This window comes from Schistocerca nitens, chromosome 1 (genome assembly GCF_023898315.1).
Source record: "Schistocerca nitens isolate TAMUIC-IGC-003100 chromosome 1, iqSchNite1.1, whole genome shotgun sequence".
NCBI classification, from domain to species: Eukaryota; Metazoa; Arthropoda; class Insecta; order Orthoptera; family Acrididae; genus Schistocerca; species Schistocerca nitens.
In genome coordinates this window covers 1,203,934,137-1,203,953,864 of record NC_064614.1, presented here as the reverse complement: position 1 = coordinate 1,203,953,864, position 19,728 = coordinate 1,203,934,137, and the positions used below count along the sequence as shown (strand labels likewise).

The following is a 19,728-nucleotide window of genomic DNA, read 5'->3' as shown; positions in this document are numbered from 1 at the left end:
TTAAAACATGTCGCCCTCACTATGGGATCTGTATCTATATTCTGTGACCCCCTGTGACATGCATGGCAGAGAATACATTCCATTATATAAGTTATTTGGATTTCTTTCCATTCCACTTGAGTGTGGGAAGAGTGGTTGTTTAAATGCCTCTGGGTGTGCTATAATTAATCTAAACTTGTCCTCACAATCCCTATGTAAGCATTAAGCAGGGATTGTGCACTGAAGAGCCAAAGAAACTGGTACACCTGCCTAATATTGTGTAGGGCCCTCAAGAGCACGCAGAAGTGTCACAACACAACATGGCATTGACTTGACTAATGTCTGAAGTAGCACTAGAGGGAATTGACACCATGACTCCTGCAAGGCTGTCCATAAATCCGTAAGACTAGGAGGGGGTGGAGATCTCTTCTGAACAGTACATTGCAAGGCATCCCAGATATGCTCAATAATGCTCATGTCTGGAGAGTATGGTGACCAGCAGAAGTGTTTAAACTCAGAAGAGTGTTCCTGGAGCCACTCTATAGCAGTTCTGGATGTGTGGGGTCTCGCATTGTCCTGCTGGAATTGTCAAAGTCCATCGGAATGCATAATGGACATTAGTTGTATCTAGATGTATCAGGGGCCCCATATCACTCCAATTGCACACACCCCACACCATTACAGAGCCTCCACCAAATTGAACAGTCCCCTGCTGATATGCAGGGTCCATGGATTCATGAGGCTGTCTCCATACCCGTACACATCCATCTGCTCGATACAATTTTAAATAAGGCTTGTACGAGCAGGCAACATGTTTCCAGTCATCAACAGTCCAATGTCAGTGCTGAAAGGCTCAGGTGAGGCATAAAGTCTTGTGTTGTGCAGTCATCAAGGGTAAACGAGTGGACCTTCAGCTCCAAAAGCCCATATTGATGTTTCATTGAATGGCCCAGCATTGAAATTTGCAGCAATTTTTGTAAGGATTGAACTTCCGTCATGTTGAATGACTCTCTTCAGTCATTATTGGTCCTGTTCTTGCAGGATCTTTTTCTGGCAGCAACAATGTCAGTGATTTGATGTTTTACTGGATTCCTGATATTCATGGTAAACTCATGAAATGGCCATACATGAAAATCCTCACTTCATTGCTACCTCTAAGATGCTGTCTCCCATCACTCATACGCCATCTATAACAGCACATTCAGACTCACTTCATTCTTGATAAACTGCCATTTAGCAGCAATAACTCATCTAACAACTACGCCAAACACTTGTTGTGTTATATATGTGCATCCGACTGCAGTGCCGTATTCTGCCAGTTTACATATCTCTGTATCTGAATACGCTTGTCTATACCAGTTACTTTGGTGCTTCAGTGTAGTATATTCCTAGAATTATTATTTAAAGGCTGTTCTTGAAATTTTGTTAAGCAGGCCTCCTTGGGATAGGTTACATCTGTCTGCAAGAGTCTGCCAATTCAGTTTCTTCAGCATCTCTGTGACTCTCTTCCAGGGGTCACACGAGTAGACTGACTGCATCTTCCCAGTTTTCTACCAAGGCTTCACTGCTTTACCATGACTGAGCCTATTCCATTTTATATCCATACAGAGCATACAACCAGTTACTTGTAGGAGTTGGCCAACTCCAACTGTGACTCACAGATATTGTAGTCATAGAATACTATGTTTTTTACATTTTGTGAAGTGCACAATTTTACATTTCTGAACATTTAAAGCCAGTTGCCAATCTTTGCACCATTTTGAAATCTTATCAGGATCTGAATGAATATATGTAGCTTTTTTCAGACAGCACTTTAATATAGATATCTGCATTGTCTGTGGAAAGTCTGACGTTATGATTAGCATTGTCCAAAAGATCATTAATATAAATCATGAACAAGGGTCCCAACACTCTTCTCTGCGGCATACCCGAAGTTACTTCTACATCTGCCGATGACTTCCAGCCAAGATAATATGCTGCATCCTCACTACCAAAAAATCCTTGATACCCAACATGATCATAATTTTGAGACAGTAATTGTAGATGTATTACTGAGTCAAATGCTTTTTGGAAATCAAGAAATAGAGCATCCACCTGACTGCCTTGATCCAAAGCTTTTGGTATATCATGCGAGAAAAGTGCAAGTTGGGTTTTGCATGACTGATGTTTTTGAAGTGCAGGGTGGTTGGCATGGAGGGGGTCATTTTGTTTGAGATACCTCATTACGTTTGAGCTCAGAATATGGTCTAAGAGTCTACAACGTATCAGTATCAAGGACACTGGATGGTAGCTTTGTGGATAACTTCTGCTACCATTAATTAAAACTTCCGGTTGAATTGCCGTGGTCCATATATAAAACTACTTCTCCTTCCTGACATTTCATTGCCTACTGCGGGCAACATCTTCTGACGTGAGTCGGCAACTGGCTGCTAGGCACTGGAGGTCCTGCTTATATAGAGCACTTAGATGGCGCCACCACTCATCATGTGCTTTCAACTTTAAAACTATCTCTGGCTAGTGCCATCTCTCTCGATTACAGGTAATCAATTGTCACTTCGTTGGTACTAAGTCGACCGCCATATCTTGTCTAGTTTTAAACCTTCTTCTTTTTTATTAAAATTATTTTCGTGCTTGTAGATCTCTATAGCTTCTCTATACATGCGGGTATAATAATGTGAGGTCCTAGCTATCACGTTTGTCTCACTAAATTTTATTTTGTGATCACCGTCTTTTAAAACGTGTTCCGCTACAGCTGATTTGTCAGTCTGTCCCAATCTACAGTTCCTTGTGTGTTCTGTTAGGTGGGTATTAACACTCATTTTAGTTGTTCCAATATAAACCATGCCACAGCTACATGGAATTTTATACACACCTGGGATAGCTAAGGGGTGTCATGCATCTTTCACCTATCTTAAACTTTCACTAATTTTCTTGGTAGGTCGAAAGATTGTCTCCACTTGAAACTTGGCCAAAACTTTCCCAATATGGTTCATGATGTTATGAATCAATGGAAGAAAAACTTTTCCATCCGATGGTGGTTGTTGTGTATTTTCGGACACTTTTCTTCTAGGGTGGAGTGTTCAATCTATTTTGTTGTCAGTGTACCCATTTCTCCTGAAAGCCATTCACAAATGGCTTAATTCATCTTGCAAATAAAATGGCTCACTGATGTTATTAGCCCTGTCCACTAAAGTTTTTATGACTCCTCTCTTCTGCCTAGGATGATGATTCGAATCCTTACATAGATAACGATCGGTGTGTGTGTCTTTCCTATATACCTTGTGCCCTAAAGTCCCATCTGCCTGTTTAATAACCAATACATCCAAAAAATTTAGTTGTCCATTACTCTCTTTCTCCATGGTGAATTGTATCTTTGAATTGAGACTGTTTATGTGCACCAAAAAATCACTCAGTTCCTCTTCAGCATGATTCCATATCACAAAGGTGTCATCCACGTATTGATACCATTTCAAAGGGCTTTTTTTGGCCAACTGCAGCACTTGTTGTTTGAGAAATTCCATAAATAGATTAGCAATAGCCGGGCTCAGAGGGCTGCTCATGGCCACCCCATCAATTTGCTCATAAAACTCGTTGTTATATTGAAAATAAGTCGAGGATAGACAATGTCGAAACAAAGCTATTATATAAGTAGGAAACATATCAGCTATGTAAGAAAGAGCTTTGTCAACAGGGACCATGGTGAACAGGGATACTACATCGAAACTGACAAGGATGTCACTTGGACTAACTGTGATCTCCCTCAGTTTTTCGATAAAAAATTTTTTTGATAAAATGCATGGAATTTTTAATATGAGTGTCAGTTTTACCTATATACGGTTGCAACAAAGAAGCAAGATATCTAGCCAGCTCTTGAGTAGGAGCCCCAATGGCACTTACTGTCTGTCTCAATGGGACATTGGGCTTGTGTATCTTAGGTAAACCATACAGTCTATGATGGTAAGTGTCCGTTTTGCAAAGGTATTTTTTATCTTCTGTAGGAATGGAAGAGCTTTTTATTAATCGCAGGGTAGCACTTAACACTTTCATTGTAGGGTCCTTTTTCAGTTTTTTGTAGGTGGTAGGATCCAAGAGGTCACTGATCTTTCTATGATAATCCTCACTCTTCAGCACGACAGTAGCATTACCCTTATCAGTAGTAAGTACAATAATATTCCTGTCTGCATTAATCTCCCATAACGCCTTCCTTTCTCCTAGGGATAAATTACTGCTGGGTGGCTTGGCTTTACGTAATATCCTCGCTGTCTCAATCCTGATTTCATCGGCAGAATGCGGTGATAACAGACGAATCCCTCCTTCTGTATTGGCAACAATATCTTCCGTGGGAATCTGTGATGGAGTGATAGCAAAATTTTCTCCTTTTGAGAGAACAGAGACTTCCTCCTTGGGTAGTTCTTTCCCGGACAAGTTGATAAATGTATGAGAATTGTCTGTAATCAATGTTTCCTGTTTTTTTTTTAAATGCTCAAACTTCTTCTGCTTGTTAGAAGACACTTCTGCGCTAAGTTCCATAGATCTAGATTTAGTGAGACAAACGTGATAGCTAGGACGTCACATTATTATACCTGCATGTATAGAGAAGCTATAGAGATCTACAAATATTCCCTGTGATAATATCATGGTGAGCTTGCAGACGCTGTATCCAAGATGAAGAACAATTGAAATTTACATTTGCCAACAGATGCACAAATCCATTTGCTTTTGCTTGTAGAATAGACCCATTGACTTGCACATTATTTGATCTCTGCTGCTGAAACAATGTAAGTAAAGCTTCTGCAATATCTTTGTGCTCAGATGTTCTCGCTGTTTTGGCTTTTAAGGAATTATGTTTGAAAAGAGACTATTTTCTCTTTGTCCTTGCAAATTGTAGAAACTATTGGGATACCCAATTCCTTCACAATTCTGACGTTTGTTCCCCCATTTTCTAATCGCTATATTATGTATGACTTTTATTTAGTATTGAATACTTATTTTTTTGCAACGTCTTTAAATTGATGCTCACATTGACTATTTAACACACATACTGATTTGAAACCAATTATTAACAGAAAACAAGAGTTTGGAAATAAATGTTACATTGTTGTTAGTAACAACGTAGGTAACAAACAAAAATAAACATTGGACATTATAGCTGAGACATTTCCCCCCAAAAATGTAGCTAACAATACATAATTTTATTGAGACTTGAAGTTGAGGCTAGATCACACCTGACATAGTAAATTAAGAAACCAAGTTGGTAAAATCCTAAAATAAGGAGTCTCCTTGTGCTGAATTTTGTCAGTCATTCATTTACATTCATTTTGAAAAGTGATGCCTCCAAATTTTTTATGTGAAAATTCTTAAAGGTTTTTAAATAAACCAAATGTTATTAATGTTCTGCATTTTTATTCTTGTTGTCTGCATATTTGTAGCCCTCTGTTTATAGAGTGCTCCGAACTGTAGCGTGCAATATAGTGGTGTGTAACGTGACCGTCTGTGCATGAGAAAAAAAAATGTTATAATCGTGTTTCAAATTCTGAGAGTTCACCCACACGTGGAGCACCATCTCCTTCAGCACAAAAAAGCCAGAACACACTTGAGCACTGTGACATCTACAACAATCCCATACCTTGGGTTCACTGTCATTGCTCACCCTCCATACAGTCCCACCTTGGCCCCATCCAATTCAATTTTCATCTGCTTCCAAAACATACTGTACATGCTCAAGGAATTCGCTTTGATGAAGCAGTGCAAGCAGTGGTGAGGTTGTGGCTCCATGAACAAAGTCAAACGATCTAACAACAAATTGTTCTCTCATTGGGAGAAATGAGTTTGTTGCCAGGGTGACTATGTTGAGAAATAAATATATAGATATAAGAATAAAGGTGTAGAATGTTAATAATGTTTTATTTAGAAATAAAAAATTTGGGGGACATTACTTTTCATCATGTCGTCATAGGTCCTTCATGTAGATGCATGTGACTTTACGAAGAAAACAGGAATCACAGAGGGTCTTCCTAACATTCTGCATCAGAATTGCTTGGGAGAATACAACCTTCATAATATCAGAAGGGTCGACATTCTTTTTGGACTCAGAAATCCACAGACCACCAGGTCAAATAAAGTAACATCCACTAATGTATCATCCATCTAAATGACAGATTTAAGGTTGGGAAGGGGATGGGCAAGTACACTACTTGCCTACGGCACAAAAATCTCTAATGAATTTGTGCTGTCTCTGGGTCATGTTAAATTCTTTGAATGCATTCATGCATCCCAAAAGTGTTATCATCAACATTCTCTACAAAGCAATCATTGAGAATGAGATGTTCAGAGATGGACATCCAGCCCAGAACACTTATGAAGATATTTTTGCACGGCATTTCATATTTTCATATGAGGAAGTTAAATAAACAACGGCTGTGCATTGATTAGACATATATTTTCATTAAGAAGGTGAAATACCAAATCAAAATATTAGACAATGTATGGTATTGAACACCGTACTTGTGTTTTTCAATAAAACTTTTCTGTGTATATATTCACAAACTCATATTGCTGTATAAAGCAATATTCTGACCACTCTTGCAAGTGGTCTTCAGTAGAGTGGAATATTCAGACCACCCTGGTGAAGGCCATTTCCAATAGTGGCCAAAACATTGGTTTATAAAACAACATGATGATGCAGTTAGTTACATAGCTGGTAAAGTTTTTTGAAGGCAACAGTAGCCATGGAACCCTAATCTCATGCACTGGTACTGTTCTTTAATTCTGTGTGCCATTTACCACTAAAACATTAGCAAATATGGAAACATTTTATTCAAATGATAGAAAACTCCCTCTAGAGATTACTGCATGTACAGCTCATGCCTTCTGCTGGGCTCAAGGATTCTAACACTTTATTGTTGAGTTAAGTGATCAGCTTTTACTACTCAGTGTGGTGACCAGCAGGTGGCCAGGATTTTTATCAAAAATGTGTTAATGATTTCTGAGGGTAAGTGCAATGACTGTTGGATAGAAATCATAAAGGGTCACTTCTGGTGGACAGGATGATAAAACTAGCAAAAACCTCTAAAGTCAGTGGCCCACTGTTATGGGATGGGTCTGATCCAGAGCTCCTGTGGAGAGTGCATTATTGTTATTGATAAACTGAAAACGTTTTCACTACTTGACAGCAGCAGCAGCAGTACCAACAACAATAATAATAATAATAATAATAATAATAATGGTTACAACATATTTTGGATGAAGTACCATAGGAAACAACTGTAGTTGAAATAACTGTTCATTACTAGTTTGAGGAAGTTGTTCATTTCAATCTTGTTTTGAGTTTCCATTCTATAAATTATTCAGAGTTTTAAACAAATTAGGTGCATGGACAGATTCTGCTCTTTATTTCAAGAAATGGGAAACACTGTCTGAGAGACGATCAGAAATCAAAAGCAATTTATTCTAATAATGGTAACTGATGACAGCAGAAAACAGTATCACAATAAATGACTATTGATTGTTCTCTAATAATGCACCCTTATTGTTTATTTACAAAAACTAGAAATTGGTACCTATATAACCAGATATAGGTATAGTACGAAAATGAAGCATTGTAGGGGACTTCAACCATAGAACTTGATTTCATTCAGAACACTTTCTGGTACCTAGCACGCTTGGCTACAAGACTTCCACACTTAAGACATTTATTAAATTTTTTATGTCTGTGGACCATTCTGTACAATAGTATTGGATAAGTTTACATGATATGTGAAAAATTAGAAGTTTAAAATATACATAACTACATACATACATCAGTAAAATGGCTGATTTCTTCAAAAATATCCTCTGAAATACAAGTACCTATATTAAAAAAACAGTGGTATATGTACATAATTACCAAAGATTAAAATCACTTTATGCTTTCTGAAAGTTTTTACATATTTGCACAGTTACACATGAAACAATACATTAGTTTTTTACTTCAAGGTACTTTTTAACACTGTATGGAGAGGTTTTAATCAAGTGACATGTTAGTCTATTTTTGAAGACAGGCATGTTTTCTATTATCTTCATATAGTTTGGCAAACTGTTGTACAAAAGGCATCCTGATTTTGTAGGTTCTTTGCAAGTTAATTTGAGTTGATTTCCTTCAATATGATAATCATTTTTATTTCTTGTGTTATAATTATGGATATCTCTTTGTAACAATGCAGCATGGCTACATTTTACACAGACAATGTTTTCGTGTATGTATAGTTATGCTGTTTTCATTATGTTTAGTTCCCTGAATTTATTTCTGCTGGAATCTCTAGAAGAGTTTTTATTATGCATCTTACAGCATTCTTTACTGGCTCTTTGTACGGGTACATCTGCTGAATCTCCCCACACACTGCATCCAAGTTTGTATGTGTGTGCAACTGTGTGAATGTATATTCTGTAGTTATCTCTGAAGAAGGACATCCTCCAAAAGCTTAGCAACATTACGTAGACAGCTTTGAACAGTGGAATGTGCTTAACTTCCTTATAGAGCCACCTCTCTCACACTAAAATGTCATTGTGAAGTTGTGTTCTTTTTTTACATTAGAATATACCTCACAAATGCAAAACAGTCTAGCGCAGCAAGTTAAATATCTCTATAAGCTTATTCATTCTGTACCAGGCAGTTGACTGAAGATTATATGTCAGATACCTGAATCATTTCACTTTGAGCCCAGCCATTTATTCGTGAACTTCATCAATAACAGGCTATTCATGACCCCACCATTGCTCTTATGAAAGAAGAAAATTTTTCATCATCAAAAGGCCAAGACAATTGTGAGTTTGGTGGATACAACAGTATTGCATAAATGAAGAATCCAGAATGCATGAAGGAACGTAACTGTGGTGTGTTTCACAACTGACCCAGGGCAGTGAGAAGGTGAACACATCATTGTAAAATCAATTTTTAAACAAAATGCAGTTGAAACATGTTACTGCATTTCCCTGATCAGTGGGTACAATTTGGCACCAGCTTTAGGAGACCAGACAACAAATTCAACAAGTAGTCCTCAAGGACTGGTTAGGATTTGCCAAGGAAAATGTCCATCATAACTGGTGAAACATTGAGGTGTGTGTATCATTGTGGGCAATATGTTCATGAGCAGCTCATGAACAGCTTAGGGAAAAAGCTGTGACTGAGAGCTTCCCTCGTCTGAGCATTCTTTGAGCAACATTGCTCACAAGTGCATCAGCACTCTGAGCCTGAATGTCCCTTTGTCATCACCAGAAATGCTAACAGTAGATGGCTCTCATTGAGCAATCCATGAACAGCTCATGAGCAACATACACACTTGCGAGTAACTTGCTCAAGAGTTATTCAGACATGGCTCAGTTTGCAAGTGTATACATAATTTTGCATTTTCTGATGAAATGGTATTTTTCTCAGGTAACAATGGTTCAATATAAGTACATAAGTCACAACATGTTCATTTTGACCACAGATATGTCTGTGAGTCATCTCGTTGTGATGTGTCTGTGGCAGCATGTGGCTGGATCTCTCTATTTGGACCTGAAGTGCTTCACAGGGTGATCGCTGGATTCATGCTGTCCAGTAATTATGAGTAATGTCACAATCCCATCAGTTCAATAATTGTATAGTGAGGGAGTAATCTGTTTTCTGAAAGACTAGTTTCCAGAACACATGTTGAGATCGTGCTGTGATTGTCTGCAGAACAGACAAGATTATTATTCCTAAGTGTTCTCCTCACATGTTGATGCATAGAACCCATCAAAAATGTGTGAACAGAAATGAGATGAATGCTACAAGAAAACTGGCCAGACCCCATGCCAAAAAGTTGAAGTAATCTTATAAACATTAGGGGAATAGGTGCCAAGAAATGAGGGATTTATTTCCCTCTGAATAGACTTCCTCACTAAAGTCAAGAGATCTGTGGAAGCATATTAATTGGTGAAGAAATCATGTTCTGCCAGTTTCAGGGTCCAAAACAACTTAACAAGAACTGTGATCTCTTTTCTCTGTTAATTTCAAGTGCTCTACAGATGCAACACAGTATAGCAACAACAGTAGAATATGCAGCTTTGGGTTGGGGTGGGAGGAGTGTTGAATCACATGTAACAAAATGGAAGTTCAGTCTAACCTTTCGACAAACACGCTAAGCTATATACACATTGTACTGTTTTATCCAATGTTGAGGTGATGTATCTTAACAATTTTACATCTTTGACTCCAAGTCAACAAGGTAATTGCAGTTTCCTTATCCACATCATGAGAAATTAAATGCAACAGGGTTCCTTGTGAGTTTTTAAAAGTGTGTGTCCTTATGCTGAGTATCAAGAAAATGTTACTCTTTTTATCATGCTCACAATTAAAGGTGTAAATCTTTATGAGCAGTATTGTGTACACTGTTATTTTAGTAGCTCACGGACTACTTGGTGCGAATCTCAAACTTCAGCTCTAGCAACTTTTTTGTGCTGCCAAGTATGTATACTGCATGGAGCTCATTAGGTTTTAATTTTAATTTGCTAATTATTCCATAGAATGAGGCACCTCAAATATAGTGATGTCACTTGCATGTTCAACTGATCTGTATTACAACTGACTAATTTTTCCTTTCTTCACTCATGGATATATTAAGAGTTATCGGGTATGGAAACAACGTGCAGATGAAGCACTCCAAGCAAAGAATAAAGAGGAAGTCATGAAGAGAAGGCAAAAGGCAGCCAAAGAGAGAAAAGAGAAGATGGAAAAGGCGGAGGCAGCTCAGAAGGCATTTTCTGCCTGGAAGACACTTAAGGATACTGAAATCAAAACCCAACAAGAAAGAAACAGGTTTGACAAATTGTACACATTTGCCTTGCTACTGGCTGAGAACATCAGTGACCATATTATTTTCCACTGTAAAATTTATTTCATGGCTCCGCCAGTTTTGACCGTCTAGTCATTATCAATAGCCCAAAAATATTGTTTGGCTGAGTGCTGTGGCAAAACACACTGGGAATTCATGGAGGCTCCCAGCCCTTTAAAAGGAATCTCAATGAAATGTTGACTGCTGACCAGTTTTGACATAGCCATCAGCCAAGCAATATTTATGGGCTGTTGGTAAAACACACACACACACACACACACACACAAACAAACAAACACACACACACACACACACACACACACACACTCATAAGTGTATCCCTTTCTCGTGCTCTCTTCACTTATTTGTGTGATTGTGTTATTTATTTTTCTGTTTTTATTTTTCCTCCTTTTACTCATTTTTCATTTATTTCTGTCCTTTTTATAGTTAATTCCATTATATAGCACACTTTTTTTCCCCTACCAAGATGTAAGTGGTGGCAGGATCTGGTTCTATATTCATGTAGAGACCTGTTTGCTGGACACTGATTAACATTTTCTTTATGAGATCATTCTGCGAAAAGTTGGACCGTTACGGAATACGGGGAGTAGCTCACAATTGGTTCACCTGTTACGTTAGCAACAGGCAGCAAAAGGTCATTATTCACAATGTTGATAACGGCTGTGATGTGGGATCTGAGTGGGGTACTGTCAAGTGGAAGGGGGAGGGGGGGGGGGGGGGAGTGCCCCAGGGATCAGTGTTGGGGGCACTCCTGTTCCTTATTTATATAAATGATATGCCCTCTAGTATTATGGGTAACTCTAAAATATGTCTGTTTGCTGATGACACTAGCTTTGTAGTAAAGGATGTTGTGTACAACACTGGCTCGGTTTCAAATAGTGCAGTACATGACCTCGGTTCATGGCTTGTAGAAAATAAAGTAACGTTCAATCACAGTAAGACTCAGTTTTTACAGTTTCTAACACACAATTCAACAAAACCTGACGCTTTAATTTCACAGAATGGGCATATGATTAGTGAAACTGAACAGTTCAAATTTCTAGGTGTTCAGATAGATAGTAAGCTGTCGTGGAAACCCCATGTTCAGGATCTTGTTCAAAGACTTAATACTGTCATTTTTACTATTCAAACGATATCAGAAGTGAGTGATACCTTGACACAAAAATAAGTCTACTTTGCTTATTTTCTTTCACTTATGTCATATATTTTGGGGTAACTCTTCCCATTCTACAAGGATATTTTTGGCTCAGAAACAGGCGGTTCGGGCAATAAGTGGTGTGAGTTCATGAACCTCTTGTCGAGCTCTGTTCACGAGTCTGGGTATTTTGACATTGGCCTCTCAAACTGTATATTCCTTATTGTCATTTCTTGTTACCAGTGTTTAGTTTATTCCCAAGAATAAGCAGCTTTCACTCGGTTAATACTCGGCAGAAATCAAACCTGCATTTGGTTCGGACTTCCTTAACTCTTGTGCAAAAAGGTGTGCAGTATACTGCTGCATCCATTTTCAATAACCTGCCATCCGAATTCAAAAATCTTAGCAGAAATCCACGTGCTTTCAAATCAAAACTGAAGAGTTTCCTCATGGGTCACTCCTACTATTCTGTAGAGGAGTTCCTTGAAAAATTAAGCTGATTCTTATTGTATTGCTGATAGCGTTTACTTAAACTTATGGACTGACTTTTTCAGGTTCATGAACATTTATTTTTATCTGTTATTACTTTTATGTTGTAATTTCATGTACTGACACGTTCCATGACCTTGGAGATTTGCTCCTCAATTTGGTCCTATGGAACTTGATGTGTAAATAAATAAATAAATCTATTCACATGGAACAGTCAAGATTCCCATAGATTTGACAACTCAATACTGTGAGATCTATTGCCACTTTTTATTATTATTCATACAGCCTTTGTTTGTACATTCTGCTCACTTGTTCCCCAGAAAGTTATGCTGTAATGAATTACAGAATGGACATATGCAAAATATGTTGTTCTAGTGTCCGGTTTAGCTGCAACTCAATGTTGTTGTTGTTGTTGTTGTGGTCTTCAGTCCTGAGACTGGTTTGATGCAGCTCTCGCAACTCAATGGGCATTCTGAAATCTAAATCTTAGCTTTATTCTCATTGTTATTTTCATTTCCAGTCTTATATTAGCATGTTTGTCTTGATGTGACGTTCTGGTTACCTTCCTGTTCCCTTCACATTTATTTTTTCTCATATTTTTTGCTTTTTTCTGGCAGTTCCTCCACAAAGAAATTACTCATTTTATCAGCCAAGAATTTATAATTGTTAGCTGCTTTATGCTGGTGCTGGCTGCACATTTGTTGTCCTAACTTTAGTATCTGGCAAGTAAGTACATTTTATTCAATATGTATAACATCATGTAGTTTCATACTGAATTAATTCATATTATATTAATTTTAGATAATATGAGCACATAATGTGTACTGTTTGATATGGGATACTTTTTTTTTTTTTTTTTTTTTTTTTAAAGGAGGACAAAAAGATCTCTTTCTTTTATAAATTGTCTGTGTGGTGGTTGTTGATTTCTTCAACAAGACTCAATGCTACTCTGATCTAAATGATAATAACCCTTATGATTTTAAGACACAGCAATGAGAAGTTTAACTCAAACCCTGCACTTTTATGTAATCTTTTTCATAATTCTCACTATAATTTAGGAATTATTTAATTATATTAACAAATATGTGATTAAACAACAGAAAGAAACTGTAACTGCCTTGACTACTGCATAAATCTGAATGGACTTTTAGCACTAGTTGCACTTTCATTTACATAAAAATGCAATTAATGCTGAAATTCTGTTCAAATCATACGCTGCAGTTGCAGATGTCCTGTGTCATAATGTCTAAAATAGATCTGTTCACAAAATGAAAGAAAAACAGTAGTTGCCCAAAGAACATACAAATTGTGAAGTTCATAAAGTATATTTGCTTAATGAAGACAGTGTCAGAGAACCATATCAAAGAGATTAAACAGATATCTGTAGCAGACAGATGAAGACATTGAGCAGGAATATAAGGAAAACAATAATGAATGCTGCTGATGAAGAAGATAAGAAGATAGATAAATTGGAGAGGGGCCTCAAAATCTAGTCACCTGGCCTTGGAGCAACCATAAAGCTCAAACAATAAGCTCATCTTGAATGGCTTAAGGCCCCAACAGAAGAAAACAGCAGATTTACAAACAGAAGAGGTACATTGCTAAAAAAAGATGGTAAAAGATGGCCACCAAGAATCTTGGAAACAGTTTGTAAGTATAATTGAAGATGTAATCCACAGAAGACAAGCACTAGCCTGTAAGACAATGAAAATACTTAACAAAGCAGACAGAGAAACAGTACAGATAAATAACATAGAACAGCAGCTATGAGTCAAACACTACTAATGTGGTGTCACCGCCAGACACCACACTTGCTAGGTGGTAGCCTTTTAAATCGGCCGCGGTCCATTAGTATACGTCGGACCCCCGTGTCGCCACTGTCAGTGATAGCAGACCGAGCGCCACCACACGGCAGGTCTAGAGAGACGTACTGGCACTCGCCCCAGTTGTACAGCCGACTTTGCAAGGAAAGGTTCACTGACAAATACGCTCTCATTTGCCGAGGCGATAGTTAGCATAGCCTTCAGCTACATTTGCTACGACCTAGCAAGGCGCCGTATTCGATTGATAATTAATATTATGAAGCATGTACCGTAACGAGAGATGTTCTACAAATGTGGATTAAAGTTAAGTATTACAAGATTTTCATACTTTATTGCAATTCTCAAGACATTGTCCTGTTCCAGACCTCACGCCAATCTGCGTGAGCTGAACGCGTGCCTTTCGGCTACTTCCGAGTGGCGTGGCTGTCTTGCTACGCCACTACAACTAATGCCTTTGGCATTCAGACAGGCAGAGAGAAAATGGTGAAATAGTATATATAGATTCACAAGATATGGGTGACATATACACAGAAGAGGTGACAGAGCCTATGATGGTTTTGAAAAACAGGAAAACTGTCAGGCATGAGCAGCATCAACATTGAACTCCTGAAATACAGTGAAATCTCTCTCCACCTGAAACTGTTAAATCTATTCAATACGTGTTGGAAAGAAGTGTCATACTAAGAGCACAGCACCAGCAAAAGTTATATCACTGTATAAAAAAGGAGATAGAAGTAACTGTCAGAGTAACAGAGGGATTAGCTCAACGGATATAACATACAAGGCTTACACCAGGATCGTGAACAGCAGATTTAAAAGTAATATCAGAGTGCTTATTAAATGAAGAACAAACAGGTTTACACATGCAACATTTATGATGAAATGATAATTGAACTGATGTACCAATAGGTCTCTCAACACTTGTGGATGGAAATCAATTAAAAACTTGCAGAATTTAATTAAGAAACCCACTTAGCATTTGTTGATCTGGAAAAAGCATGTGATAAAGAAAAGAGGGTAACCACACCACAACAAAGAAAAGAGGGTACCCATACCATTTAATACATACATTAAGAAGACCATATAAGAACACAATAGTCGCTTTAGATACAGAGAGCTAGCTGCACCTTTCACCACTAACAGGACCTATCATTACTCACATGCTTCAACACGACTATATCCACAAATAAAACTAAAACAGTGGCTTTTATAGGACAAGACCCTGTAAGAACAAAAATAGCAGTAAATAATACAGTAGTAGAACAGGTTGGCCACTTAATTATCTGGTATATGATTACACATATGAGTATGACAAAGATACGGACAAAAATGTAGAAAAATTTGGAAACATATCTGGAACAATATACAGATACTTTAGAACCAAGACATAAAAAAAAAATTCATGGTGTTTTATAAAGTAATGGCCTTCCACACTACTCTACATAGTGGGTCATGGGTCAGTTACAAACCACACAAAAATGTAAGAGCCAGGCATCTTAAATGTGATTTATTGGGGCTGTGAAATGCTGTACCAGAGTAGGCAGATTAAGAACTACTGGCATTAGGAAGGAATTTAAACATATTTAACATAAGAAATGAAACTAGAGACAACAGAAGAAAATGAAGTGAACATCTGGGCTGAATGAACAGGAGCAGACTAGATTACAAAGCTATAAATTATAATCCCATAGGCCAAAGAAGTGTGCGAAGACTATGGAGTAATGGGCAACATAACAGGCCTAGGCCTAATACTTGAGCTGCAGAAGAAATAAATTTCTGAGACAATATTAAGTAGATAGATTCCTACTCACTACATATAAGAAGCACTGAGCACCAGACAGGCACATTGAAAGAAAGTTGTTAGATAATATCAGCTATTAATCCTAGTTCAGACATAGGAAAACACACCCACTTTCATAAATGCACAAGTCACACATTCATGGCCACTGCTTCCAGGTTCTATATGTTGCCACTTCTCATAGGGGATGTTGGGAAAGGAGGAATAAGTAAAATCCCTTACATTGTATGCTAGCAGCCACTGCACACCAACACCAAGTTACTGTGCCTGTGCAGTACTGTTCAAGTATTTGAATAAATCAGTACGGATCCATCTACATAGTTCAGAAAAACTGGTATTCGGGGAAGGGGATGGAGGATGGTCCAGATGGCACACATTGTGAAAGATCCACTGAAATCAGGTGCATTGTGTTCAGCAGTGCATTCTGATATAGGGTTGTCAACTCTGCTTTGGGCTACAGTTTGGTGCCACTCAGGTGGACAACTGGTTGTTGGTCATGCCTACGTAAAAACCTGTGGAGAAATTGCAGCTGAGTAGGTACAGTATTTGGTGTGGCTGCTTTGACAGGTGGCCCTGCTACTGGTGAGATAGAGTAAGCCTCTGATGGGACTAGAATAGGATATGATGGGTGAATGTATTGGACATGTTTTACACCTGGGTCTTCCACACGGATATGCCCCATGGGGCAATGGGTTGGACATAGGCGTGGGATAATGATGGACCAAGACTGCGTAGATTGGTTGGGCAGTAGAGTACCACTTCAGTATGGCTGGAAAGGAATGTGGATAGGATATTTCTCATTTCAAGGCATGATCAGAAATAGTTGAAGCCACTGTGGAGGATTTTGAAAAGTCCAATATGATATTTAGTAATGATGGGGAGGGGGGGGGGGGGTCCTTTGCAGCTGGTTCTTGGGAATGGTGGGAAGAGTAGAGATGTTAGAGGTGTCTGAGAAAATGGGGGTGGGAAAATTGTCGGCAGACTGGGTTTGGAGAATAGTGCTAGTCTGTGAAGGCCCTCAGCATATGAGCAACAGAATTCTCATCACTGCAAATGTGACATCCATAGGTGGCGAGACTGAATGGGTGTAACTTTTTTGGTGTGGAAGGGATGACAAATGTTAAAAAGCAGATACTATTGATGCTTAGTTGTCTTGATATGGACAGAAGAAGGGATGGAGCCATCACAGAGGTGGAGGTCAACATCCAGAAAGCAGACACATTGGGTTGAGGAGGACCAGGTGAACTGTATGGGAGAGAAGGTGTCAAGGCTGTGAAGGAATGAGGGTAGGGTGTCTTGACACTGGGGCAATATTGCAAAGATATCCTCAATGAATGTGAATCAGACAAGGAGTTTGGGGTTTCGAGAGGCTAGGAGAGTTTCCTCTTAATGGCCCAGGTTGATATAGGAGAGTGCCAAGCATGTTCCCATGGCTATTCTGCAGATTTGTTTATATATCTTCTCCTCAGAAGAGAAGTAGTAATATGTGAGGATGTGATTAGTCAGAGGTATAAGGAATAAAGTGGTGAGTTTGGAGAAAGAAGGATATTGGGAGAGGTAGTTTTTAATAATGGTAAGGACAAGAACATGAGGGATGTTAGTGTACCAGGAGTTGGTGTCAACAGTGACGAGCAAGGATCCAAGTGGTAGTGGGAAAAGGGTGAAGAGCTTATGAAGTGGATCATATCTTTAATATGGGAGGCTAGTCTGTGGGCAGCTAGTTGGAAGCGCTGGACAGCAAGAGCAGAGATCATTTTGAAAGGGACTCAGTAACCACCTACAATGGGGCAACCAAAATTGTTGAGGTTATGGATTTTGGGAAGCATGTAGAATGCTGATGGGCAGTGGTCAGTGGGTTGAGAATGGAGATGGATTCAGGGGAGAGATTTCAGGACTGATCTACTTCTGAGGTATGATCACGGTGGCAGGGCTTATAGGTGGAGAAATCAGTCAATTGGTGGATGCTTTCTCTAATGTAATTGCTATGAGTCTCCACAGTGTTGGTGGAGCCTTTATCTGCAGGGTGGGTGACTGACCCAAGGTACGTCTCGAGGTTGCGGACGGCTGTTCTTTCTTTCACTGAAAGGTTTGTTTTCCTGTGAACAAACCTGGGGAAGGATGGTGAGACCAATTCTCCCCCTCACCCATCAAACTGCCCCCTGGTTATCTTGAAGCAAAGCCTTACCTCCAATGTGGCCTTGCCCTCCTTCCACAGATCATGATGAATCACCTAACAGAATCTGAACCTGACAGAAGGCATCCGACAGCTGTCTGATTCCTTCATATACAAGCCCTGCCTTGTGTCAACCATGTTTAAATATTCTCTATGTATAATAAGACAGGAGTGTTCAGCATTCATATACGTGGCAAAGACTCCTATCCTGTTATGCACATGGACTACATAAACATGTTTGACACAAGACAGTGCCCTCTTAAAAGGAATGATATACACTGATGTACTTTGCAATGAACTCTCACTTGAAAATGACAAAGTAAAGCAGTCATCAACCCAAAGATTGTTTTGAGGACCACAGTGCTTTACTTGGCATGGTCCTGTTGGAGTTGATGTGCCTTACCTTCCTCTGACTTTTGAGCTGACTTGCCTAGCCAGTTATAGGGGGCCTGCAACTCGGCATTTGTCACATCAATAAATACTAAGAATGGCACATTAGGCCCAAATCATGAACATGGTGAATAAATACTTTAAATAAGAAGCCAAGTGGAAAATATTACCCTTTCTAAATTACTGCAGGTCTATGGACACAAAGAAAATAATCTGAGATCACTCTCATATAATGGGGTCTCTGATAGTGTATCTGCAGTGACAAGAATTCCCTTGTCTAGTATGCTGGTCTCATTCAGGCCTTCACAGAAAGATACTATCCTCTGAACCTAGTCTACAGACAAATTTCCCACCCCATACTCTCAAACACCCCTAATCCTCTCATCACCCTGAAGAACCAGCTGAAAATGAACACCCCTTTCATTACCCAATATCATTCCAAACTGGAAACCACATCCTACACCAGGGCTTTGGCTATTTGTGATCTTGGCTGGAAATGAGGAACATCCTATCTACGGTTCTACCCATCCCTCCCAATGTGGTATTCTCTTACCCACCTAATAAATGCAGTATCCTGGCCGTTCCTAATGTCACACATGCTCCCAATTCCTTATCACACAGCTCATATCTCTGTGGAAGACCACAGCCTTATCCTATACCATCAGAAGCAGGCCCACCTGTTAAAGCAGCCATGTCATGTACCTACTCTGAAGCAATTTTCCACAGCATTTTATTTGGGAATGACCACCAACCAGATGTCCTCTCAAATGAATGGACACCACCAAACTGGGCCAAGAGTTGACCACTAAATGGTGGTAAATGCTGCTGAACACAATGTTCTTGATTTCAATTGCTGCTTCATAATCTGTGCCATGTGGTTCTGTTGTGTACATAGTTCCGCGTAGTCAGCACGTACACAACTTTCCCACTAGAGCGCGACCCGCTAAGCACAACAGCGCAGGCGCAGCGCTTGTCCATCTCCGCACTACGAGATGGTGCTGCCTTAGAGGCGGACCAAATTCTGCTTCTGCCGATCCGCATATTAATATGTAACGCAGCCAATGAGATTGCTGCTAACATAGAACCTT

The 19,728-nt window shown here is 39.0% G+C and overlaps 1 protein-coding gene across 1 annotated transcript in view; it reads left to right on the top strand.

Moving 5' to 3' along the window:
- Window positions 1-19,728, top strand: part of LOC126239574 (trichohyalin-like) — a 155,688-nt gene that overhangs the window by 124,867 nt on the left and 11,093 nt on the right. The window contains exon 7 of the mRNA XM_049947871.1: window positions 10,602-10,795. Coding sequence (XP_049803828.1) covers window positions 10,602-10,795 — 194 coding nt within the window. The remainder of the gene's footprint in view (window positions 1-10,601; window positions 10,796-19,728) is intronic.